At 44.6% G+C, this 26263-nt stretch overlaps 1 protein-coding gene across 9 annotated transcripts in view; it reads left to right on the top strand.

Moving 5' to 3' along the window:
* LOC139409571 (FERM, RhoGEF and pleckstrin domain protein 2) overlaps positions 1-26263 on the top strand; it is an 84747-nt gene that overhangs the window by 17514 nt on the left and 40970 nt on the right. For all 9 annotated transcript variants that reach the window (XR_011634427.1, XR_011634428.1, XR_011634429.1 and 6 more), the window contains exons 3-13: positions 9553-9657; positions 12860-12902; positions 12994-13072; positions 13933-14030; positions 14326-14440; positions 20413-20560; positions 20677-20772; positions 23248-23411; positions 23615-23683; positions 23767-23824; positions 24291-24660. Coding sequence is in view for 6 of the 9 variants with exons in the window: in XM_071154925.1 (XP_071011026.1) it covers positions 9553-9657; positions 12860-12902; positions 12994-13072; positions 13933-14030; positions 14326-14440; positions 20413-20560; positions 20677-20772; positions 23248-23411; positions 23615-23683; positions 23767-23824; positions 24291-24660 (1345 nt within the window). In the remaining 3 variants the exon portion in view is untranslated. The remainder of the gene's footprint in view (positions 1-9552; positions 9658-12859; positions 12903-12993; positions 13073-13932; positions 14031-14325; positions 14441-20412; positions 20561-20676; positions 20773-23247; positions 23412-23614; positions 23684-23766; positions 23825-24290; positions 24661-26263) is intronic.

Consider the following 26263-nt stretch of genomic DNA (forward strand, 5'->3'; position numbering starts at 1 on the left):
ACAATCACTAGTAGCAGGTACTACAATGTGGCATACTGTAATGAATCACTAGTACCAGATGGTAACGAACAGATGGTACTACCATGTGGCACACTAATGAATCACTAGTAGCAGATGGTAACGAACAGATGGTACTACCATGTGGCACACTAATGAATCACTAGTAGCAGATGGTAACGAACAGATGGTACTACCATGTGGCATACTGTAATGAATCACTAGTAGCAGATGGTAACAAACAGATGGTACTACCATGTGGCACACTGTAATGGATCACTAGTAGCAGATGGTAACGAACAGATGGTACTACCATGTGGCACACTAATGAATCACTAGTAGCAGATGGTAACAAAACAGATGGTACTACCATGTGGCACACTGTAATGAATCACTAGTAGCAGATGGTAACAAACAGATGGTACTACCATGTGGCACACTAATGAATCACTAGTAGCAGATGGTAACGAACAGATGGTACTACCATGTGGCATACTGTAATGAATCACTAGTAGCAGATAGCAGATGGTAACAAAACAGATGGTACTACCATGTGGCACACTGTAATGAATCACTAGTAGCAGATGGTAACGAACAGATGGTACTACCATGTGGCATACTGTAATGGATCACTAGTAGCAGATAGTACCATCTGTTTGTTACCGTCTCTAATGGTATTTATTACAGTGATGTCTGACAGTGAAGCTAAGTCACCGTTGTGTAATTACAAGCGGCCCATTGCATCCTCTGCCTCCTTGAATACCATGTAGTCTCCTGTCGGCGAGAGGGATATTAGTGGCACAAACGACACATGAAGGCAGGACTCTTCTGTTTCCTCGTCCTTATCCATCTCCCTTCACTGCCCACTCCAACAGCAGTCTTTCTGCAGTCAGCCTGCATTGCCTGAGAACAGATGTTTTATTTGTTACTGTGTTCTGGGACCAACAGCCACTTACTTACTCAACAGACAGCGGTCCATTCTGTCCAGCCGATTATGGACTGCTTCTTGCAGTTTATATTGGGGACATGGACAAATGTGTTTTAACTCCAGGATTGATGAGCGGGAGAAATGTTCTCTGGGATTGTTTAGTCTCTGGGTGAGCTGCTTTCTTCACTGTAGATATCAAGCCCTCCGATCGATGGCAGTCACAAGTCCCACTCTGTGAAGCACGAAAACATGTTTTTGAAATGGTTGCCATTTCCCACAGTTGCGCCATCACTTCCCCCTCCCAGACATGGCCGCCGCTCCTGGTAGCTCGTCTACCGGCTCCTCTGATTCAGCCTCCCTCCGTGCTCGTTAATTCCGTCTCTAATAAATATATCTCTGAATAAAAACGGTCTTGTCCCTCAGTCCGACATTTCTTTAATAAAGGTTATGATGATTTACAAATAATAAACAAACGAGCTACTAGAGTACCAACAGCTGAATGCCTTCTGGGAGTTTTATTTACAAAACCATACCAAGTCTCACAGGAAGAGAGCGCAGGCAGAATCCAAAGTAGTCCCTAGATGAGGAATCTCCTTTCTTACAATTATCAGTAAAAGAATTGTGATTTATATCTTATAAATTAGTTATGTATAGCTTTGTAACACTATCAATGACCAACCATCCAGCTTTGGAGTAGTTAGGTCAGGGTGTCCCATAGGGGTGAGCATTTTGGTTTTTTCCCTAACACTACACAGCTGATTTCATATAATCCACTAACCATCAATCTTTTGATCATTTGAATCAGCTGTGTAGTGATCGAGCAAAAAACCAAAAGGACCCCTTGAGGTCCTGACAGTGTCATTACATGTAGTAATATTTGGGGAGGCCAGCAGAGTGGAACAGAACAGTTAGGGAAGACAGGCAGGTAAATCTAATCTCTTCCCCTGATCCTGATTAGCGCTAGTTAGCTAACCATCACGCTGTTATCGGCTGACCAACACTCTCTCTAGTTAGCTAACCATCACACTGTTATCTGCTGACCAACACTCTCTCTCTAGTTAGCTAACCATCACACTGTTATCGGCTGACAAACACTCTCTCTAGTTAGCTAACCATCCCACTGTTATCTGCTGACAAACACACACTCTCTAGTTAGCTAACCATCACACTGTTATCTGCTGACAAACACACACTCTCTAGTTAGCTAACCATCCCACTGTTATCTGCTGACCAACTCTCTCTAGTTAGCTAACCATCCCACTGTTATCGGCTGACCAACTCTCTCTAGTTAGCTAACCATCCCACTGTTATCGGCTGACCAACTCTCTCTAGTTAGCTAACCATCACACTGTTATCTGCTGACAAACACACTCTCTCTAGTTAGCTAACCATCACACTGTTATCTGCTGACAAACACACTCTCTCTAGTTAGCTAACCATCCCACTGTTATTGGCTGACACACACTCTCTCTAGTTAGCTAACCATTACACTGTTATCGGGTGACCAACTCTCTCTAGTTAGCTAACCATCCCACTTATCGGCTGACACACACTCTCTCTAGTTAGCTAACCATTACACTGTTATCGGGTGACCAACTCTCTCTAGTTAGCTAACCATCCCACTTATCGGCTGACACACACTCTCTCTAGTTAGCTAACCATCCCACTGTTATCGGCTGACAGTATTTGGCCAGCTGGTCGTATACGTAGGGCGGTTCCCACCCACAGCTGGTATCGGTACTGTTTAGGCCTACAGCAAACATTGTTGATTTAGTATTGGACTCCTTCCTCAATATATGAGGTGAGATTTGACATTTTGTAATACTCCTTCGTTTTGAATTGATCACCAGACTGCAGGAGTTTCAGAACCCCTGGAATAAAGGGAAATATAGTGTTGTAGTAGCCCACTTGAACATTAAAAAGCAAAACTCAGACTGCTATTATTTAATGAATTATAAAGGACAGTTTGGAGACTTCCTGTAGTGAAAGTGGCCACACGATCGTGTTGTTTAAAGCTGTTTTTTTGTTGTTGTGATGTGCAGTTCACAAACGGTTTTGTTAATTTGGTACAACTCTTTTTACTGACTCAAGTCGTGCTTCGTTTTTTGTTGTTGTGAGTGACTCGTTCATTTTAGTAATTAGTTTTGACCTGCTGACCGCAGTGAAGTCCTACAGCAGGTTTACTACACTCCTCTGGCTCAGTGGCTCCAGTGAAGTCCTACAGCAGGTTTACTACACTCTCCTCTGGCTCAGTGGCTCCAGAGACGTCCTACAGCAGGATTACTACACTCTCCTCTGGCTCAGTGGCTCCAGTGAAGTCCTACAGCAGGATTACTAAACTCTCCTCCGGCTCAGTGGCTCCAGTGAAGTCCTACAGCAGCATTACTACACTCTCCTCCGGCTCAGTGGCTCCAGTGAAGTCCTACAGCAGCATTACTACACTCTCCTCCGGCTCAGTGGCTCCAGTGAAGTCCTACAGCAGGATTACTACACTCTCCTCCGGCTCAGTGGCTCCAGAGACGTCCTACAGCAGGATTACTACACTCTCCTCTGGCTCAGTGGCTCCAGTGAAGTCCTACAGCAGGATTACTACACTCTCCTCTGGCTCAGTGGCTCCAGTGAAGTCCTACAGCAGGATTACCACTCTCCTCTGGCTCAGTGGCTCCAGTGAAGTCCTACAGCAGGATTACTACACTCTCCTCTGGCTCAGTGGCTCCAGTGAAGTCCTACAGCAGCATTACTACACTCTCCTCCGGCTCAGTGGCTCCAGTGAAGTCCTACAGCAGGATTACTACACTCTCCTCTGGCTCAGTGGCTCCAGAGACATCCTCCGACCAACTACTGTCTGTCATGTAGCCGTGCAGGAAAACAGATCGTGCTGCAGGCAGCATAGACGAAAAAGACATGTTTAGAAATGATCATTGGTCGCATGGTGCAAGAATGAATACATTGAGTTATTGAATGTTGTGATGGACACAGCTTTGTAGAAGCAAAACAACTCTGCTCAACACTCAAACTTGAAAATTAATATTTTTTTGTTGGGGGTGGGGGGCGGTCTGCAGTTCACAAGTGCTATTGTGCTCATCACTAGTGATGGGGGGGAAAAATCTATACATTCACATCGCAATATTTATTTTGGACGATTTTTGTAAATTGTATTTTTGCTAGGTAGCATTAGCTTGTGCTGGTCAGTTGTACCTCTGCCAAAATTCATATTTGTCATCCTATAGCTTGTAATCCATCTAATAAATACAAAAATTGTGAGTCAATGTGTGTTCAGCACTTATATTTCCATGACTGATCAAAACTCATGTTCTCATTGGCCTTCTCTCTCGTCGCTCTGCAGCAGACATGGTGGGCAATATGTTTGAGACATCAAATCACAATAAGATCACAGCATCGAATCGCAATACGTATTGGTATCAACGTCACGATACCATGTCGCGAGGTCCCTGTCAATTCCCAACCCTACTTATCACCCTCACGACAGTCAAGCAATGCATTCCGGCGAGAGTCGGTCACAATCTAGTCCGCGGTTGTGGGGCCCCGACTAGACCTCGTTTCAAATGTATCAAGAAATAATCAAATTTGTTTGGCTTGCAATTGTTTTTTTTTTTTTTTTTTGTCTCAATCACAAATCACCACTCCAAATGTCCAGTTCAGCAGTAGAGGGTCCTGTGTCGAATATCTGATAACCCATAACTAGTGTGTTTTTTTTGTGGGGAAAATCTCTGACTAATATTAGGAGCTAGACAATGACTCCTCTCACTGAGGCAGATACAACAAGGCCCAACACAACCCTGCTAGTACGAGGTGATTTTAAACAAGCCAATCTGTTTTGTGTGTAAAATCAAGTGCCCAGAGAGGTGCACTAATTTGTTGTTGCTCAATGCCAACACATTCTCGGTTTTGGAAATGTGTTTGGAGTGTAAATTCTCCTGTGAAGTATTGTATTCACCTTGCTTCTCCCTCTCTGCTCGTCTATAAGGAATGTTTTTGACATGGCTCTCTGCTCGTCTATAAGGAATGTTTTTGACATGGCTCTCTGCATGTCTATAAGGAATGTGTTTGACATGGCTCTCTGCATGTCTATAAGGAATGTTTTTGACATGACTCTCTGCATTTTATAAGGAATGTTTTTGACATGGCTCTCTGCTGGTCTATAAGGAATGTGTTTGACATGGCTCTCTGCTCGTCTATAAGGAATGTGTTTGACATGGCTCTCTGCTGGTCTATAAGGAATGTGTTTGACATGGCTCTCTGCTCGTCTATAAGGAATGTTTTTGACATGGCTCTCTGCTGGTCTATAAGGAATGTTTTTGACATGGCTCTCTGCTGGTCTATAAGGAATGTGTTTGACATGGCTCTCTGCTCGTCTATAAGGAATGTTTTTGACATGGCTCTCTGCTGGTCTATAAGGAATGTTTTTGACATGGCTCTCTGCTGGTCTATAAGGAATGTGTTTGACATGGCTCTCTGCTCGTCTATAAGGAATGTTTTTGACATGGCTCTCTGCTTGTCTATAAGGAATGTTTTTGACATGGCTCTCTGCTGGTCTATAAGGAATGTGTTTGACATGGCTCTCTGCTCGTCTATAAGGAATGTTTTTGACATGGCTCTCTGCTTGTCTATAAGGAATGTTTTTGACATGGCTCTCTGCTGGTCTATAAGGAATGTTTTTGACATGGCTCTCTGCTCGTCTATAAGGAATGTTTTTGACATGGCTCTCTGCTGGTCTATAAGGAATGTGTTTGACATGGCTCTCTGCTTGTCTATAAGGAATGTTTTTGACATGGCTCTCTGCTGGTCTATAAGGAATGTTTTTGACATGGCTCTCTGCTCGTCTATAAGGAATGTTTTTGACATGGCTCTCTGCTGGTCTATAAGGAATGTGTTTGACATGGCTCTCTGCTCGTCTATAAGGAATGTTTTTGACATGGCTCTCTGCTGGTCTATAAGGAATGTGTTTGACATGGCTCTCTGCTGGTCTATAAGGAATGTTTTTGACATGGCTCTCTGCTGGTCTATAAGGAATGTGTTTGACATGGCTCTCTGCTGGTCTATAAGGAATGTTTTTGACATGGCTCTCTGCTTGTCTATAAGGAATGTTTTTGACATGGCTCTCTGCTTGTCTATAAGGAATGTTTTTGACATGGCTCTCTGCTCGTCTATAAGGAATGTTTTTGACATGGCTCTCTGCTCGTCTATAAGGAATGTTTTTGACATGGCTCTCTGCTCGTCTATAAGGAATGTGTTTGACATGGCTCTCTGCATGTCTAAGGAATGTGTTTGACATGGCTCTCTGCTCGTCTATAAGGAATGTGTTTGACATGGCTCTCTGCTGGTCTATAAGGAATGTGTTTGACATGGCTCTCTGCATGTCTATAAGGAATGTGTTTGACATGGCTCTCTGCTCGTCTATAAGGAATGTGTTTGACATGGCTCTCTGCTGGTCTATAAGGAATGTGTTTGACATGGCTCTCTGCTGGTCTATAAGGAATGTGTTTGACATGGCTCTCTGCATGTCTATAAGGAATGTGTTTGACATGGCTCTCTGCATGTCTATAAGGAATGTGTTTGACATGGCTCTCTGCTGGTCTATAAGGAATGTGTTTGACATGGCTCTCTGCTCGTCTATAAGGAATGTGTTTGACATGGCTCTCTGCATGTCTATAAGGAATGTGTTTTAAGGCCAAGGTTAGAAATGCACCTAGACCTATGAGAAAGCTGTGTGACCACACCAACCGGTCAGACATTACGTTAGATATGAGGTGTTTGGCACAGCAGGAATGTAGGTGTAGGTGGAGGTGTACGTGCGTACGCAGCTGCTTCACTGGGCCCTTTTTTTGTTTTCAAACTAGACGCTGTGTACAAAGGTAAACAGTGGGCTACCTTTTCCTTCCTCAAGATGTCTGGGAGCAATTTTAAGCAGTGGACAAATGTCACCTCTGACACTACCTCTGCCTCTGACACTACCTCTGACACTACCTCTGCCTCTGACACTACCTCTGACACCACCTCTGCCTCTGACACCACCTCTGCCTCTGACACCACCTCTGCCTCTGACAATAGGGTTAACGTTAAATCTCTTCCTCCTTCTCAGATTTATCAAAGTGGGGTAACGAAAGGCTTGTTGTTTTTCAATAGGGTTAACGTTAAATCAACTCCCAGTTGACGGTTACGAAGTCAAAATGTCCCATTTTTTTTTTAAATGACAGTCTTAATATAATTATATTTTTAAATGATGTAGTCTTTATATAATTATATTTTTAAATGACGTAGTCTTTATATAATTATATAGTGTATCACTGGCTTTGTACATCTGCCAGACATTTTTAATCAAACGTTATAAGAATTATTCTGAATCTGTCTGCGTGTGATTTAGACCATATCAACCCCAAAGAAAGGCCTTAAAGTGGCACTTCAGTCTCCTTTTCTCCTCTATTTAACACCTGATTTCCTTAACAAAAAAGGCACATCTCAACAGGTGGCCCAGGTAAGTCATGACATGGAGGGGGGGGAGCGGGGGGCTTTCTTCTTTTTGTTTGTTATTGTTCCTCAAGCAAGGGGGAGGCTGATGACATCACAGATTCCCATCAGACCACGTCCTTGAATGTCCTACTCCTTTCAAGTTGTCTTTATTAACAAAAAAACAAAACGCTATTTTGCTCAAAGCATTTTTTATTTTTTTTCACCCTTTAGTACAGGAGTGTCAAACTCATTCCATGGAGGGCCTAGTGTCTGCAGGTTTTTGGTTTCTCCTTTCTATTAAGACCTAGGAAACCAGGTGAGGGGGGGGGAGTAAATTTACTAATCAGTGACCTTAATTCCTCAATGAAGTACAAGGGAGGAGCGAAAACCAGCAGACACCCGCCCCTCTGGAACGAGTGTGACGTACTCTACTGTATTTATACTTGAGATTTTACTTTTCAACAGGAAAAGTTTTTTTTTTTAAATCCCCGGACGACATATTTTTAAGGCTACTTACATTATCTCCCTAGTCTTTGTGGAAACAGAGCGACATAATGGTAGTGTTGCCAATGCAAACCAGACTTTTTTTTTATAAGGTTTTTAAAAATACAATTTTAAATTACAACCAGATGTCTCACACTATAATTTTCTATGGAAGTCACGGGTTAGGATTCCAAACCCCAACTGCAGTGTGTTCCTCGTTAGGGTTGGCCGGTATCCAGATTTTCATACCTTCATACCATTCCTGCTCAAAATACCCCCAGTATACACCGTATACCGCTGAAGTCTATTCCTGGTTCGTAGTAATTAGTGAAGCACTTAGTGAAAACAAACCCAACAGCGTTGCAAAGGTAAACTGGAGGACGGGAGAGTTCCTTTCCATTCCCCTCCCATGTGAATTTACAGTACCCGGTTCAGGTCCATGGAAGGGCCTGTTAGGTTGTGCATTCTTAGAAGAGAAAGGATCACCAATCCTGTTATTTGTTGACACACAACTCAAGCGAACGACTTCCCATGGCCAGCGGCCACTGGTACAGGCCACTGGTACTGCTATCAGACAGACAGTCAGGCCACTGGTACAGGCCACTGGTACTGCTATCAGACAGACAGTCAGGCCACTGGTACAGGCCACTGGTACTGCTATCAGACAGACAGTCAGGCCACTGGTACTGCTATCAGACCACTGGTACTGCTATCCGACTGACTGACAGCCAGGCCACTGGTACTGCTATCCGACTGACAGACAGTCAGGCCACTGGTACTGCTATCAGACAGACTGTCAGGCCACTGGTACAGGCCACTGGTACTGCTATCAGACAGTCAGGCCACTGGTACAGGCCACTGGTACTGCTATCAGACAGACAGTCAGGCCACTGGTACAGGCCACTGGTACTGCTATCAGACAGACAGTCAGGCCACTGGTACAGGCCACTGGTACTGCTATCAGACAGACAGTCAGGCCACTGGTACAGGCCACTGGTACTGCTATCAGACAGACAGTCAGGCCACTGGTACTGCTATCAGACAGACAGTCAGGCCACTGGTACAGGCCATTGGTGCTGCTATCAGACAGACAGTCAGGCCACTGGTACAGGCCACTGGTACTGCTATCAGACAGACAGTCAGGCCACTGGTACTGCTATCCGACTGACAGCCAGGTCACTGGTACTGCTATCAGGTCACTGGTACTGCTATCAGGTCACTGGTACTGCTCTCAGGTCACTGGTACTGCTATCCGACTGACAGCCAGGTCACTGGTACTGCTATCCGACTGACAGCCAGGCCACTGGTACTGCTATCAGACCACTGGTACTGCTATCCGACAGACTCTCACCTCAACTGTGTTCTCAAGCCTTATAACAGATTATGACTCAAATGCAAATTACGTTATGTAACCTGAATGACTCCCTTTGTCATATTCAGACTGAGACTAAATTACCTTGATTGACTTGTGTGTTATGTTATGAGTGCAGGTTAGTTATTGGAGAACCACTAGACATTGTATTTCTTTTTTTTAATCACTGACGTGTGAACAATTGACCAGTATTTGTGTTCAGACAAGGTGCTGTAAATCTAGACGGGGATAGTCTGCATTGTTCATGTCATAAAATCTTTGTTCTCACAGAAAGTGGTGATGTTCTCTCTGTCTCCTGTAGTCCAGAGCTGACGGACAGACTCTTCTCTCTGATGTGTTCCGGAGGAGCAACCTAATGGAGAGCGATTACTTTGGCCTAGAGTTCCAGAACATGCAAATGAGCTGGGTAGGTACTCCACTAACTATGACTTGTTCTTGAACTTGATGAATGAGATCACTGGGAAATAAGCTGTTTTGATTATTCTCTACAGAAGGGAAAGTCCTAGAGGATCCTGGGAGTTTTAAAAGTCAGTATTTTCTCAGCTGCTCTCTAGACTTCAGACCCATGGCATCTCCTTGCTCTGCAGAGTATTGGTTCGAACTTGTTTGTAAAGCACCCAAATAAAATGTTAAGAACTGGATGTTGTTGAAACATACAGTACTACTACTGTTTTCTACATTGTAGAATAATAGTGAAGACATCAAACTATGGAATAACACACATGGAATCATGTAGTAACCAAAGTGTTAAACAAATCAAAATATAGTAGCAACCCTTTGCCTAGATGACAGTTTTCCACACTTTTGGCTTTCTCTCAACCAGCTTCATGAGGTAGTCACCTGGAATGCCTTGTTAATTTGCGAAATTTCTTTCCTTCTTAATGCATTTGAGCCAATCAGTTGTGTTGTGACAAGGTAGGGGTGGTATACAGAGGATAGCCCTATTTGGTAAAAGACCAAGTCCATATTATGGCAAGAACAGCTCAAATAATCAAAGAGAAATGACAGTGCATCATTACTTTAAGACATAAAAGTCAGTCATTGGGGAACATTTCTAGAACCGTGAATGTTTCTTCAAGTGCAGTCGCAAAAACCATCCAGCTCTATGATGAAACTGGCTCATGTGAGGACTGCCACAGGAAAGGAAGACCCAGAGTTATCTCTGCTGCAGACGATACGTTCATTAGAGTTACCAGCCTCAGAAATTGCAGCCCAAATAAGTTATCCCGAGTTCAAGTAACAGACACATCTCAACATCAACGGTACAGAGGAGACTGCGTGAATCAGGCCTTCGTGGTCGAATTGCTGCAAAGAAACCACTACTGAAGGACACCAATAAGAAGAGACTTGGTTGGGCCAAGAAACACGAGCAATGGACATCAGACCGGTGGAAATCTGTCCTTTGGTCTGGTGAGTCCAAATTTTAGATTTTTGGTTCCAACCGCCGTGTCTCTGTGAGATGCAGAGTTGGTGAAAGGATGATCTCCGCATGTGTGGTTCATGGAGGAGGTGTGATGGTGTGCGGGTGCTTTGCTAGTGACAATGTCAGTGATTAATTTAGAATTCAAGGCACACTTAACTAGCATGGCTACAACAGCATTCTGCAGCGATACTCTATCCCATCTGGTTTGCGCTTAGTGGGACTATAATTTGTTTTTCAACAGAACAATGACCCAACACACCTCCAGGCCGTGTAAGGGCTATTTGACCAAGAAGGAGAGTGTTTTAGTGCTGCATCAGATGACCTGGCCTCCACAGTCACCCGACCTCAACTCAATTGAGATGGTTTGGGATGAGTCGGACCGCAGTGAAGGAAAAGCAGCCAACAAGTGTTCAGCGTATGTGACAACTCCTTCAAGACTGTTGGATAAGCATTCCAGGTGAAGCTGGTTGAGAGAATGCCAAGAGTTTGCAAAGCTGTCATCAAGGAAAAGGGTGGCTACTTTGAGGAATCTCAAATAATAAAATATATTTTGATTTAAAACGGTTTTGGTTACTACATGATTCCATATGTTTTATTTCATCGTTTTGATGTCTTCACTATCATTCTACAATGTAGAAAATAGTTTTTTTTTTTTAAAACTGAGTAGGTGTGTCCAAACCTTTGACTGGTACTGTACATAAAAATGGACCGGATGTGGTGTATTAAAAAATCCTGTCTTAAGATGTATGAAAAGGAATCTCGGACATATGGGAGACTTAGGATGTATGAAAAGGAATCTCGGACATATGGGAGACTGTTAGATGTATGAAAAGGAATCTCGGACATATGGGAGACTGTTAGATGTATGAAAAGGAATCTCGGACATATGGGAGACTGTTAGATGTATGAAAAGGAATCTCGGAGATATGGGAGACCAGTAGGATGTATGAAAAGTTGGATCACCGTTAAGGCAATCTAAAAGCCAACTTCTTAATAATAAAAAAAAAAACGTATCACCCGTTACACATCTTTTCTGACCTGCTGTCAGATTTGTGAAAGGAGTATTGTCATGGAGACCATAGCAGTTGAGGTGCACTCGCTCTGAATCAATAACACCAGGACAAAGATGTGCTGTAGAAACTGTAGAGATGGATACACCATAGTTTAGACCAGGGATGGGAAACTTTGATGGGGGTGGGGGCCACAAAGTCATCATGAATGGCCGTAGTAGCTCGCATCCATACCCCCCTCTTGCAAAACATTTCAACGCCCCCCCCCCCCCCATCCCGTGACCGTGAAGAGAAACAATTTAAGTTTTAAAGCACATTTCTTGCAATTTTGCTATAGGGTGGAGGCAAATGTTTGCAATGGGCCCCACCCTGGTTGGTCATTTGTGCATGCTTTTACTACAAGTTTAGATAGCTGGCCGCTAGACTCATTTACCAATCTAAAAAAAATAATAATGTGCTAGACAACGGGCTAGTTAAGTGACTCTGTGACATAACGACCACATTTTTCTTTTTTTAATTGTACCTCGTGTGTTCCACTATTCTAACTCTCAACAATAAGTTCAGACCCTGACGGAGTTTGTGCATACACAAAAAAGGGGGCTAGTTACCAGTTGCCCATCCCTGGTTTTGACCTTCCACAATTTGAAAGTGATCTTTCAACTGGAATCCTTTCCGATATGTTGCTGATGTCCTCTCCTCACCTAAGGTCAAAGGTTATCCCAGGTGGCTGTTGTCTTAACGACACTGGACTCCTGCTGTCCTGTGTCCTTTCATATAGTGAGGAGCTGAGGACTGCTATAGAGTTGTGAACTGTTTAGGAATAGAAGGTGCATTCCTCTCTCCATCAGGTCCCGGATGTGATGAAGGGAGAGGGGTGGGGGGGAGTGGCCTCTGCAATGTGGCTATGGAGCCAACCCTCAAATACTCCCGAACCCTGCCCCTCAACTGTCACTCACAGCGTCCACCACTGTCACCAAGGCAGCCATCTACATAGCTGTGGTCCCATCACGCCTGAATTATGACTGTTGGACAGTACTTTCTCTTGGACCCACTAGGCCACAAACAGCGCAGAGAGGAAGGACTATGTTTCCTAAGCTCTCAAGCGTTCCTTTTTTTAAAAAAAATGATAATTAAAGGCTTATCTGTAATTTTTAAACTTTTATTATTTTTTCCAGGTTTGGTTGGAACCCACGAAGCTTGTTGTGAAACAAGTGAAGAGTAAGTTCACACAGACATGGAGCATTTCTAACACAACAGAACTTGACTTATTGTGAGGTGTAGTTTTTAACGTCTTGTTTGTTTGTTTCAGGACCCATGAACACCCTCTTCAGGCTGTCCGTGAAGTTCTTTCCCCCTGACCCTGGTCAGCTGCAGGAAGAGTACACTAGGTCTGATTGTCCCTCACGCTCTCTGTGTCTCAAATGGCACTTTTATTTAGTGTACTACTTGTGGTACACTATATGGGGAATAGGGTGCCATTTGGGTCAAAAGTAGTGCACTATATGGGGAATAAGGTGCCATTTGGGTCAAAAGTAGTGCACTATATGGGGAATAGGGTGCCATTTGGGTCAAAAGTAGTGCACTATATGGGGAATAGGGTGCCATTTGGGTCAAAAGTAGTGCACTATATGGGGAATAGGGTGCCATTTGGGTCAAAAGTAGTGCACTATATGGGGAATAGGGTGCCATTTGGGTCAAAAGTAGTGCACTATATAGGGAATAGGGTGCCATTTGAGACATCCTCTGTGCCGTAGTCACAATAAACATGAACAGGACAGCTGTCATACGCTTTTTAATTGTTCAGTCGTTATTTTTGCAAAAAGCTGATGACGTTGACGAGCTTAACCGGGCGTTATTATTATAGAGGCCGATGACCAGATGTACACTATAAACTAAAGTCCTGACCTGTGTTTACACGCGTGCATTTGGGAAAGTATTCAGACCCCTTCACTATTTCCCTCTAATTCACTGCCTCTGTTTCACTAAAGTCCTCCTGCCTCTGTTGTTTCACTAAAGTTCTGCCTCTGTTGTTTCACTAAAGTCCTGCCTCTGTTGTTTCACTAAAGTCCTGCCTCTGTTGTTTCGCTAAAGTCCTGCCTCTGTTTCCTTCCCAACTACCTGTTGGCCCTAGACATGGAAACACGATTTCTCTAGTACACCAGGGTGTATACTTCAGTGTAACACACCGGTGTCCATATTGAAAAAGCAGCGTGTAAACTAAAGCCCTGTGTGTGTGTGTTTCCCCCAGGTACCTGTTCTCCCTGCAGATGAAGCGAGACCTGCTAGAGGGCAAGTTGAGCTGTACAGAAAACACCGCTTCCCTGCTGGCCTCACATCTCCTTCAATGTATGTCTGATGATACAGGCTCTTTTTCGTCTAGTGTCGTAGATAAACGATTACTCTTTATTTTGAAGAGCGTGTACAGTATGTACTGATTATGACTGTGTTATGAAGTCTGTCCCTAAAGGCTACCCTTTCTATAAAGTGTTATCAGTGTAAACAACCGTTATAGCTGCATTACATACACATTTATATTGACGATGGATAAATCTGATTTTGATGACCTTTTTTTTAGTAGCATTATTAACATGGTGCTATGTTGCTGCATTTATAACACCGCCTCCCTCTCCTCCAATCACAGCGGAGATAGGGGACTATGACGACATGGCGGACAGGGACTTCCTGAAGCTGAACAAGCTGCTGCCCAATCAGGAGAGGATACAGGAGAGGATCATGGAACTGCACTACAGACACCTGTGAGTCGCTACGCCCTTCTGTCCTCTCCTCTCCTCACACCCAGTGAAACTAACCTCTGTCCTAGCCTGGTCCCAGACCTGTTTGTACTGTACAACCAACTCCTATGTCTATCTGCATGACAAGGATTATAGGAGTTGGCAAGACGACACAAACCGATCTGGGACTAGGCTGTCTCTGTACTGCATACTCAGTCCGTGTTCATTTCGCTCCTTGCTATTGGCAGTGCGATTTCCACGTTGTACTGACGACAGATATATATATTTCTTGTCACTTTTTTTCCAATGTTTTGAGAGGACATGAAAGGTCCTTTTTTGTTTAACTTCACCACTTCACAACATGAATGAATTTCCTCCTTGGAAGCAGGAGTCTACGTCTCTCTACGTCATGAGTTAGAGGTTTCTTCTAACAGGTACATGCCAGTACTCCCCAGTAACCTCAGCCAGTGTCTTATCCACATGTGTCCTAAATGGCACCCTCATCAGATCACGTGTTTAGCAGATGTTATTGTGGGTGTAGCGAAATGCTTGTGTTTCTAGCTCCAACAGTGTAATAATATCTAGCAATTCTCAACAATAAACGCAAACCTAAACGCATAAGAATGGAATTAACCTCTAGCGTCGAGCAATCCCGTATCCGGGAGCGTAATCATAGCCTCAAGCTCATTACCATAACGCAACGTTTCCTATTCATGAAAAAGTTCAAATGAAATTAAATAAATATATTGAAACACAAGCTTAGCCTTTTGTTAACAACACTGTCATCTCAGATTTTCAAAATATGCTTTATCCAAAGCTACACAAGCATTTGTGTAAGAGTATTGATAGCCTAGCATAGCATTAAGCCTAGCATTCAGCAGGCAACATTTTCACAAAAACAAGAAAAGCATTCAAATAAAATCATTTACCTTTGAAGAACTTCGGATGTTTTCAATGAAGAGACTCAGTTAGATAGCAAATGTTCAGTTTTTCCCAAAATATTATTTGTGTAAGAGAAATAGCTCCGTTTTGTTCATCACGTTTGGCTAAGAAAAAAAAACGAATATGCAGTCAACACAACGCCAAACTTTTTTCCAAATTAGCTCCATAATATCGACAGAAACATGGCAAACGTTGTTTAGAATCGATCCTTAAGGTGTTTTTCACATATCTATTCGACAATCTATCAGTGGTGGCAGCTGGCTTCTCATCAGAAGAAAACGGAAAAATACTGCAGCTGGAGATTACGCAATAATTGCGACAGAGGACACCAAGCGACCACCTGGTAGATGTAGTCTCTTATGGACACATTGCGACGGAGCGACCACCTGGTAGATGTAGTCTCTTATGGACACATTGCGACGGAGCGACCACCTGGTAGATGTAGTCTCTTATGGTCAATCTTCCAATGATATGCATACAAATACGTCACAATGCTGCAGACACCTTGGGGAAAACGTGGAAAACGTAAGCTGACTCCTAGCTCCTCCACAACCATATAAGAGGTCATTGGCATGCAGGGCTTTCAAAAAATGGGGCACTTCCTGGTTGGATTTGTATCTGGGTTTCGCCTGTAACATCAGTTCTGTAGCACTCACAGACGATATCTTTGCAGTTTTGGAAACGTCAGAGTGTTTTCTTTCCAAAGCTGTCAATTATATGCAGAGTCGAGCATCTTTTCGTGACAAAATATCTTGTTTAAAACGGGAAAGTTTTTCATCCAAAAATTAAGAGCGCCCCCTATATCGAAGAAGTTAAGGAATATATAAATATTAGGATGAGTAATGTAGGAGTGGCATTGACTAGAATACAGTAGAATAGAATACAGTATATACATATGAGTAAGGCAAAATATGTTAACGTTAGAGTGGCCGGTGTCCCCGCTATTAGAGTGGCCGGTGTCCCCGCTATTAGAGTGGCCGGTGTCCCCGCTATTAGTGGCCGGTGTCCCCGCTATTAGTGGCCGGTGTCCCCGCTATTAGAGTGGCCGGTGTCCCCGCTATTAGAGTGGCCGGTGTCCCCGCTATTAGAGTGGCCGGAGTCCCCGCTATTAGAGTGGCCGGAGTCCCCGCTATTAGAGTGGCCGGAGTCCCCGCTATTAGAGTGGCCGGAGTCCCCGCTATTAGAGTGGCCGGAGTCCCCGCTATTAGAGTGGCCGGAGTCCCCGCTATTAGAGTGGCCGGTGTTCCGTGTCTATGTATATAGGGCAGCAGCCTCTAAGGTGCAGGGTTACATAACTGGGTGAAAGCTGCCTAGTGGTGGCTATTTAACAGTCTGATGGCCCTGAGCTGGGTTTTTTTCTCTCTTGGTCCCAGCTTTTATGCACCTGTACTGACCTCGCCTTCTGGATGATAGCGGGGTATTTGTATTTATTATGGATCCCCATTAGTTCCTGCCAAAGCAGCAGCTACTCTTCCTGGGGTCCAGCAAAATTTAAGGCAGTTTATAAATTTTTAAAACATTTACAATACATTCACAGATTTCACAACACACTGTGTGCCCTCAGGCCCCTACTCCATCACTACCACATCTACAGTACTAAATCCATTCGTATGTTATCGTGTGTGTGTGCATGTGTCTGTGCCAAATGTTTGTGTTGCTTCACAGTCCCCGCTGTTCCATAAGGTATTTTTTTAAATCAGTTTTTTTAAATGTAATTTTACTGCTTGTGTCAGTTACTTGATGTGGAATAGAGTTCCATGTGGTCATGGCTTTATGTAGTACTGTGCGCCTTCTATAGTCTGTTCTGGACTTGGGGACTGTGAAGAGACGTCTAGTGGGGTATGCATGGATGTCTGAGCTGTGTGCCAGTAGTTTAAATGGACAGCTCGGTGCATTCAACTTGTCAACCTCTTTATAAATACAAGTAGTGATGAAGTCGATCTCTCCTCCGCTTTGAGCCAGGAGAGATTGACATGCATATTATTAATATTAGCTCTCTGTGTACATCCAAGGGCCAGCTGTGCTGCCCTGTTCTGAGACAATTGCAATTTTCCTAAGTCCTTTAATGTGGCACCTGACCACATGACTGAACAGTAGTCCAGGTGTGACAAAACTAGGGCCTGTAGGACCTGCCTTGTTGATAGTGTTGTTAAGAAGGTAGAAACTAGGGCCTGTAGGACCTGCCTTGTTGATAGTGTTGTTAAGAAGGTAGAAACTAGGGCCTGTGGGACCTGCCTTGTTGATAGTGTTGTTAAGAAGGTAGAAACTAGTGCCTGTAGGACCTGCCTTGTTGATAGTGCTGTTAAGGTAGAGCAGCTCTTTATTATGGACAGACTTCTCCCCATCTTAGCTACTGTTGTATCAACATGTTTTGACCATTTGACCATGACATCTCGACTTGCTCAATTTCCACATTATTTATTACAAGACTTAGTTGAGGTTTAGTGTTTAGTGAGTGTTTTGTTCCAAATGCAATGCTTTTAGTTTTGGACATATTTAGGGCTAACTTATTCTTTGCCACCCACTCTGAAACTAACTGCAGCTCTTTGTTGAGTGTTGCAATCATTTTCAGTTGCTGTAGTAGCTGAAGTGTATAGTGTTGAGTCATCCACATACATAGACACTCTGGCTTTACTCAGTCAGTGGCATGTTAGTACAAATTTTAAAAAAGCAAGGGGCCTAAACAGCTGCCCTGGGGAATTCCGGCCGTGGCTCCGGGTGTTTGTTGTCCTGCAGTCCCCTTGTCAAAACTAGTGCACTATATAGGGAAAAAGGTGCTACATGGGACGCAGACTTATGAAGCTGAACCCAAGATGCATTTGTCTTAGCTGTTGCAGATCGATTACAAACAAGGTTTATTTGGATATCCATAAACCTGTGTTAACTTTTTACCTAAAAAGGAACATTATCTCAGATATTTCTGCTGACATAGACACTTTTTAAAATCGCACATAAAACGTAGGCAATAGACAACTAAATGTGTCTCTGGGAGGAGTTGAGTCTGGCAGCTGTTCAGAATTCAAAGGGCTCTTCGTGGTAATCTGGGTGTTCTAGCTCACTACCCTTTCCCACATTTTCAGCCTGCCTGTTCAAACACCCTCCTTTTCTATAGACTGTGGTCCCTCTGGTCCCTGGTTAGAAGTAGTGCACTATAAAGGAAATAGGATTGCATTTGGAATGCACACTGCCTCTTCTCTCCTCTCCTCAGTGACAATAGGCAGGTTTCCATTGACTCAGGTTTATTCCCCAAAAGCAATGTTGCAGAAGAAATCTTTGCATCATATGCAATGGACAGATGTATAGGATATATATTTTTTTTTAAAGATCAACAAAAATTTTGTGACCAATGGGTGTCGAACTTCTTTACAATTATAACACTATAATACTCTACTAAAGTTAATTCTAAATATGTACTGCTTGCTAAATAAAGTGTTCCACAATTAAAAAAATGTTTATTTGCAGGACAAGGATCATCCTGACTTTCTAAAATGCTTGAGTTTCTTCGACTTGCTTTTCTGGTTGGCCTGGAATGCAAGTTTCACCATCCAAATATTCACCACCATGTCCCAGGTTGTGGTGATACGTTGGCACATGACAATTATTAAAACGTGGCAAACCAATTCTTGCATTCAATCCATGCTGACTTTCGCCGGCTGTTTGAGACATGAAACAGATAGGTGGGGAGGGCATACAGGCTGTCTCCAATTTATTTAAAAATCCATGTAATTAGGTGTGACATTGTTACATGCTGTTTTTATTGACGCAAGACAGTTCGACAGAAACTCGCCCTAGCAGGCTATTGACGCAAGACTGTGAGACGGAAACATTCTACATGTAGACAACAAAATCAGTGGACAAGTTAATGGAAACATAGCTATTGATGTAGCAGCTCCTAGGTTGGCAGGCAGGGTGGTGGGTTATCTCCCCCCTCTGGCTGTTGCTGTTGGGGAGGAAGCTCTGGCTGTTGGGGAGGAAGCTCTGGCTGTTGGGGAGGAAGCTCTGGCTGTTGGGGGGGAAGCTCTGGCTGTTGGGGGGGAAGCTCTGGCTGTTGGGGGGGAAGCTCTGGCTGTTGGGGGGGAAGCTCTGGCTGTTGGGGAGGAAGCTCTGGCTGTTGGGGAGGAAGCTCTGGCTGTTGGGGAGGAAGCTCTGGCTGTTGGGGAGGAAGCTCTGGCTGTTGGGGAGGAAGCTCTGGCTGTTGGGGAGGACGCTCTGGCTGTGTCCCATATGGCATTCTATTCCTTAAATAGGGCTTAAGGGCCCTGGTCAAAAGTAGTGGACTATACTGGGAATAGGGTGCCATTTGGGACTTAGACTATGGCTTGTGCATGGCTCCTAGCCTCCTCCCTAGCACCCTGATCTAATCCCCCTCGTGTCAGGCCAGGCTATTTGATTAGCCAGACAGCCAGGAGGGGAGAGGAGGAGGGGGGGCAAGGGGAAGAGGGGTGGAGGAGGGGCATAAGGAGATTTCGCAGCTTAAAGGATTAACAAAATTAGAATGCTGGGTGATGATCTGGCACACTGCCACCCTACTAACCGAAGACGAGCATCATGATTAGTTTGTACACACACACACGCGTGCGCTCTACTAGAAAACATTGAGATGATTGGCGATTGGATGGCTTTCCTCTTCTCCAACATGCTGTTAGTCAAACATTTTGACATGTTTTAATTTAAGTCCTTGTAAGAGGTTAGGGCTGGGGAGGGGAGCTTTCGTTGTCTTTATTTTTTATTGCTAGAGTCACTCTTCTTCTCAGGAGAATCACCACAACAACTCATGTTGACACACGTCAGCCATTTTGTAAGTTCAACAGCCAGCCAGCCGTTCTCTCTGATCTTTCCATAGGTTGTAATACCAAGTAGACTGTTAATATTCAGTTTATCCACATCCTCGCTCATATGAGACACATTCATAAATAAGACCAATAAAGTGAGCCAAGGATGGAACTGACGAATAGACATTCTTGTTTGCAAAGACAAACTTCCACTGACCTGAAGTGAACGGAACTCAACATCCCCTGTGTCTTCTTCCCCCCCCCCCCCCCCCCCCCCCCCAGCGGGCAGACTCCAGCCGACTCAGACTTTCAGGTTCTGGAGATCGCCCGTAAACTGGAGATGTACGGCGTCCGTTTCCACCCAGCAGCCGACCGCGAGGGAACGAAGATCAACCTGGCCGTGGCTCACATAGGCCTGCAGGTCTTCCAGGTGACTTGTAGTTCTACTGCTGACACACACACACACCTCGCTCCACCTCTGAGAATGCACCCGAGGCCTCATCCCACCGGTTTCAGATTCTTGTCTTTGGTCTCATTTTCTCCCAGGGTAACACCAAAATAAACACCTTCAATTGGTCCAAGATCCGAAAACTGAGCTTCAAGAGGAAACGCTTCCTGATCAAGCTATACCCAGAGGTTCATGTGAGTACTGTATTTCTGTCATCAACGCATTGGAGGCAATCAGCAGTTGAAAAAAATTAAGTGTTCTCGCTTGTCCCTGTTTTGGTAAAAAACTGAGGGATGGGGCTGGAGAAATGTAACCAGTCTCCAATTTATAGACCAAGCTTTGGATGAAAAGATTGACCATCCATGATATCAACATTATAGTTTTAATCATTTTACCTGTATCGTTAATTCATAAGTCCAAAGATTGATGTAGCATCTGCAGATTCAACACAAATTGGCTAATTGGGTGTCATCCAGAGTGTCTGGTGGTGGTCTCTACCCTGTACAAGAAAAAAGTAGAAATCTGTCTTTACAAATCTATGTAAAGGGATCTGTGTTTTTTTATCCTGAAGGTCTGTGCCAAGTTTGAACCATATGCAGTGCATTCGGAAGGTATTCAGACCCCTCAACCTTTTCCACATTTTGTTACGTTACAGCCTTATTCTAAAATTGTGGAATTAAAAAAAAAATGTTTAATCCATTTACACACAATACCCCCCACAATGACTAAGTAAAAACAGGTTTTTAGAATTTTTTGCAAATATGACATTTACATAAGTATTCAGACCCTTTACTCAGTACTTTGTTGAAGCACCTTTGGCAATGATATTACAGCCTTGAGTCGTCTTGGGTATGACGATACAAACTTGAAACATCTGTTTTTGGGACGTTTTCCCCCTTCTCTGCAGCTCCTCTCAAGCTCTGTCAGGTTGGATGGGGAGCGTCTCTCCCAGAGATGTTCAAACTGGTTCAAGTCTGGTTTCTGGCAGGGCCACTCAATGACATTGAGACTTGTCCTGAAGCCACTCCTGCATTGTCTTGGCTGTGTGCTTTGGGTTGTCATTTTGGAAGGTGAACCTTCACCCCAGTCTGATGTCCTGATCGCTCTGGAGAAGGTTTTTCTCAATGATTGCTCTGTACTTTGCTCTTCATCTTTCCCTCGATCTTGACTAAAGGCCTGATTGGTGGAGTGCTGCAGAGATTGTTGTCCTTCTGGAATGTTCATCTCCTCAGAGGAACTCTGGAGCTCTGTCAGTGACCATCAGTTTCCTTGGTCACCTCCCTCTCTCCCTATTGCTCAGTTTGGCTGGGTGGCCAGCTCTAGGAAGAGTGTTGGTGATTCCAAACTTCTCAATTTGAGAATGATGGAGGCCACTGTGTTAATGGGACCTTCAATCCTGCAGAAATGTTTTGGTACCCTTTCCCAGATCTGTGCCTCGACACAATCCTATCTCGGAGCTCTACGGACAATTCCTTCGACCTCATGGCTTGATTTTTGCTATGGACATTATATAGACAGGTGTGTGCCTTTCCAAATCATGTCCAATCAATTGAATTTACCACCAGGTGGACTCCAATCAAGTCGAAGAAACATCTCAAGGATGATTCATGGAAACCGGATGCACCCGAGCTATGAGACTCGAAATTGAGCAAAGGGTCTGAGTAGTCATAAATGTTTTTTTACAATGTTTTAATACATTTGCAAACATTTATAAAAAACCTGTTTTCATTTGGTCATTTATAGGGTATTGTGTGTAGATTGAGGATTTTTATTCATTAGAATCCAGTTTAGAATAAGACTTGTAATGTAACAAATTGTGGGAAAAGTCTAAGGGGTTTGTGAATGCTTTCCAAATACACCGGGAAATGCATCATCTAGTGAAGTTAGGAGGCTGCAGAATGCACAGAATAAAGCAGCAAGGATTGTTTTAAGGTGGAGATATGGTTCTTCTGTTGCAGTCATGCGCAGTGCTCTTGGTTGGTCATCAATCGACAAGATAATTGAAAAAAAACATGCTTATCTTATTTTATAATATACATCATTTAAAACGGCCAAGTTCTATTCACAACGGTATTCAGTTGGTAAGAGACAGACATTCCGTAAATACTAGGAATAGATTGTCCACCGTCTATGCGTTATCCAGACAGAAAAAAGAAATGGGCAAAAGAACATTTAGATTTAGAGCAATAAAGAAATGGAATAAATGTACTGAGCAAACTAGAAACCTTTCAATATATAAGTTTAAACATTATTTAAAAACAATTTAAATATAGTATATAGAAATGTTGTGGGACTATAGCAGATGAAGAATCAATATTTTTTAGACTGAGTATTTATTGGGTCATTATGTTAGTATATTATGTCTGTTTCTAATAGTGTGTTATATGTGAAAGTGTGTTTGTATTATAAATTGTATTTTATTGTTTAAGGACTCTTGGAAGATTGGAGTCCAAATGGGGACTAAAATATATCCTAATCAAATCAAACCATACATGTTTACAGCAATTATCCATGAGTGTAAACGTTAGCATTCCAGTAATATTATATTGGACCACTTTGGGTATAACTGTTTTTTAAAGTTCCTGCTTTCAACTATCCTCTGGGACGACATGTACATATTGTTCGATTTGTATTTAATTAGAAAATTAAAGGTCATATTTGAATTGTAGGGGCCTCATCAGGATACCCTGGAGTTTCAGATGGTCAGTCGGGACCAGTGCAAGATCTTCTGGAAGAATTGTGTGGAACATCACTCGTTCTTCCGCCTCTTGGATCAGCCGCAGCCCAAGTCCAAAGCCATTCTCTTTAGTAGGGGATCGTCGTTCAGATACAGGTATCTCTGCTTTCTGCTGAATCATACGGAGGTAGATTTTGTTTAAAAATATATGTATATTTTTATTTTTTAAATGGATGTTATGTTGAGGTAAAATGTTCACTGAAGTGTAACCATGTAGTGTACAGCTTCAACCCATAGGAGACTCTATGGCTCTTGCTGTTGTTGTTTGATGGTATCTGTGGTGACTCTTCCTGGTTTAGTGGGAGGACCCAGAAGCAACTAGTGGAATATGTCAAGGACAGCGGAGCAAGGAGGACACCATATCAGAGGTGTGTGACTCTCTCTGTCTCTGGTCTCTCTGTGTCTTTGACCTCTGTTTTAACTCTCATGTGATCTCCTGTCTCTCTGTCAGGAGGAACAGTAAGGTGAGGATGTCGGCTCGCTCCCTGGCCCTCGATGTGCCAAAACAGGTCAGTGGGATTACCAAGACTAATGCATCTTTCTGACCGGGTCAGTGAGTGGCCTTTACGACCGGGTCAGGGAGGGGCCTTTACGACCGGGTCAGTGAGTGGTCTTTACGTCAGGGTCTGTGAGTGGTCTTTACGTCAGGGTCTGTGAGTGGTCTTTACGTCAGGGTCTGTGAGTGGTCTTTACGTCAGGGTCTGTGAGTGGTCTTTACGTCAGGGTCTGTGAGTGGTCTTTACGATCGGGTCAGGGAGGGGGGCCTTTACGATCGGGTCAGGGAGGGGGGCCTTTACGACCGGGTCAGGGAGGGGGGGGCCTTTCCGACTGGGTCAGGGAGGGGGGGTCTTTCCGGCCGGGTCAGTGGGGGGGGGGTCTTTCCGACAGGCTAAAGCATTTTAGGAAGGAGGTGCAGAGTAGTTGGAGACTAATGGAACCCTCTCTCCCCATCTCTCCTCTTTCATGTCATTTCAGACGTTCTCGTTCAATGACAGCCTGCGGGCGCCAGGTTCCCCATCCTCTGCGACCGGGTCCTTCCACTCCATACAAGTCTCCAGCTCCCCCCCACGTCCGGAGCCCCAGGCACAGTCTATACAGCCTCCTCCCCAGAGCCAGGCCCAGTCTACACAGCCTCCTCCCCAGAGCCAGGCCCAGTCTACACAGAGCCAGGCCCAGTCTACACAGCCTCCTCCCCAGAGACAGGCCCAGTCTACACAGCTTCCTCCCCAGCAGCAACAGACCCAGCTCCTGCCCCCACAGCTGGCCAGGCCCTCCAGCCCCCCAGCGAAGGAGGACCCCCACAAGGCCACCGACATCCCCCCATGTCACCACGCCTTCTCACAAGGTGCCCCAAGTTCCCCGGCGGCAGGAGACTGCAACCCCTCGTCTGTGTGTGTAGAGAGTAGCGCTTCCCATCCGCAGCAGCAGCCCTCCCAAAATGGCAATGAGGGTAGTGAGCAGGGTGGGGGATGGGGATCGAGGTGCAGGGAGGGGGAAGGTGGGGAGACGAGAGTGTTCCTCTCAGCTGATGTGTTTGAGGCGGAGCTTCTCCGAGCCAGGCAGAAGCCCCTGTTCCCATTGGCTAACACCCAGCTCCATGTCACAGAGGAGTTCATAGATGACGACCCCACTGAGATGTCGTTCTATGGCGGCGGGGCCGAGGCCTATTACGGCTATGAGGAGAAGTGGGGTCAGTATGGCTGTTATGGGGAGGGTGCTTACACAGAGGGTGGTGGTGGTGGTGGGGACCTCACTAAAACCAGGGGTGTCAGTCTGGGTCTGGAGGACCTGAACAGCAACACTAACCTCTTCTCTGACCACAGCGTTGTTGGTCGCTCCGAAACCAGCTCTCTGGTTAACAACAGGTCAGAGTGTAGTTCCCTTGACAACCTGGGGCTTAGTTCCGCAGGTGACTCCCGGTCTCTGGGCTTCGACGGGCCAGAGTTCTCCTCCTCCCTCCGCCTCCCGGGCTCTGACAACCCGTCTGAGGCTAGCTCCATGGTTAACTTCCCGGCGTACTCAGTCCGCTCTGAGACTAGCTCGGCGGTGCAGTTCAGCGACCTATTGGAGCAACTGGAGCACCTCAGCTATCCTCCTACGACCACGGAGGGGTCGGCTAACGGCAGCGACGATTCTGACTCAGACTGGGGTTCAGACAGCGGCCTGCCCCCTGAGCAGAATCTGTTCTATAGCAATCCTCTAGCCGGAGGGCCAGGCGGGGTGGAGGGGTTCCTTCTGCAGTGTCATGACCTGCAGGCCCTAGCCCTGGGGGAGTCCTCTGGTGGACCCCCACATTAACATGTAGGCAGTCACTCTACTTACTTAGCTAACGTTACACAATATTATTGTGGTTTTGGCGAAGATTTGAATATTCGCAGAACATTTTAAATCAGATTTGAATCTTTAATTTTTGTGATTGGGGAACGGCACCACTTCTGACTCATTTGATGCCTTTTTACGAGCCAGCCAGTCACATTTGACCTTTACGAGCCAGCCAGACACATTTTACCTTTACTAGCCAGCCAGACACATTTGACCTTTACTAGCCAGCCAGACACATTTGTCCTTTACTAGCCAGCCAGACACATTTGACCTTTACTAGCCAGCCAGACACATTTGACCTTTACTAGCCAGCCAGTCACATTTGACCTTTACTAGCCAGCCAGTCACATTTGACCTTTACTAGCCAGCCAGTCACATTTGACCTTTACTAGCCAGCCAGTCACATTTGACCTTTACTAGTCAGCCAGTCACATTTGACCTTTACGAGCCAGCCAGTCACATTTGACCTTTACGAGCCAGCCAGACACATTTGACCTTTACTAGCCAGCCAGTCACATTTGATGCCTTTACTAGCCAGCCAGTCACATTTGATGCCTTTACTAGCCAGCCAGTCACATTTGATGCTTTTACGAGCCAGCCAGTCACATTTGACCTTTACGAGCCAG

This window comes from Oncorhynchus clarkii, chromosome 5 (genome assembly GCF_045791955.1).
Source record: "Oncorhynchus clarkii lewisi isolate Uvic-CL-2024 chromosome 5, UVic_Ocla_1.0, whole genome shotgun sequence".
Lineage (NCBI taxonomy): Eukaryota > Metazoa > Chordata > Actinopteri > Salmoniformes > Salmonidae > Oncorhynchus > Oncorhynchus clarkii.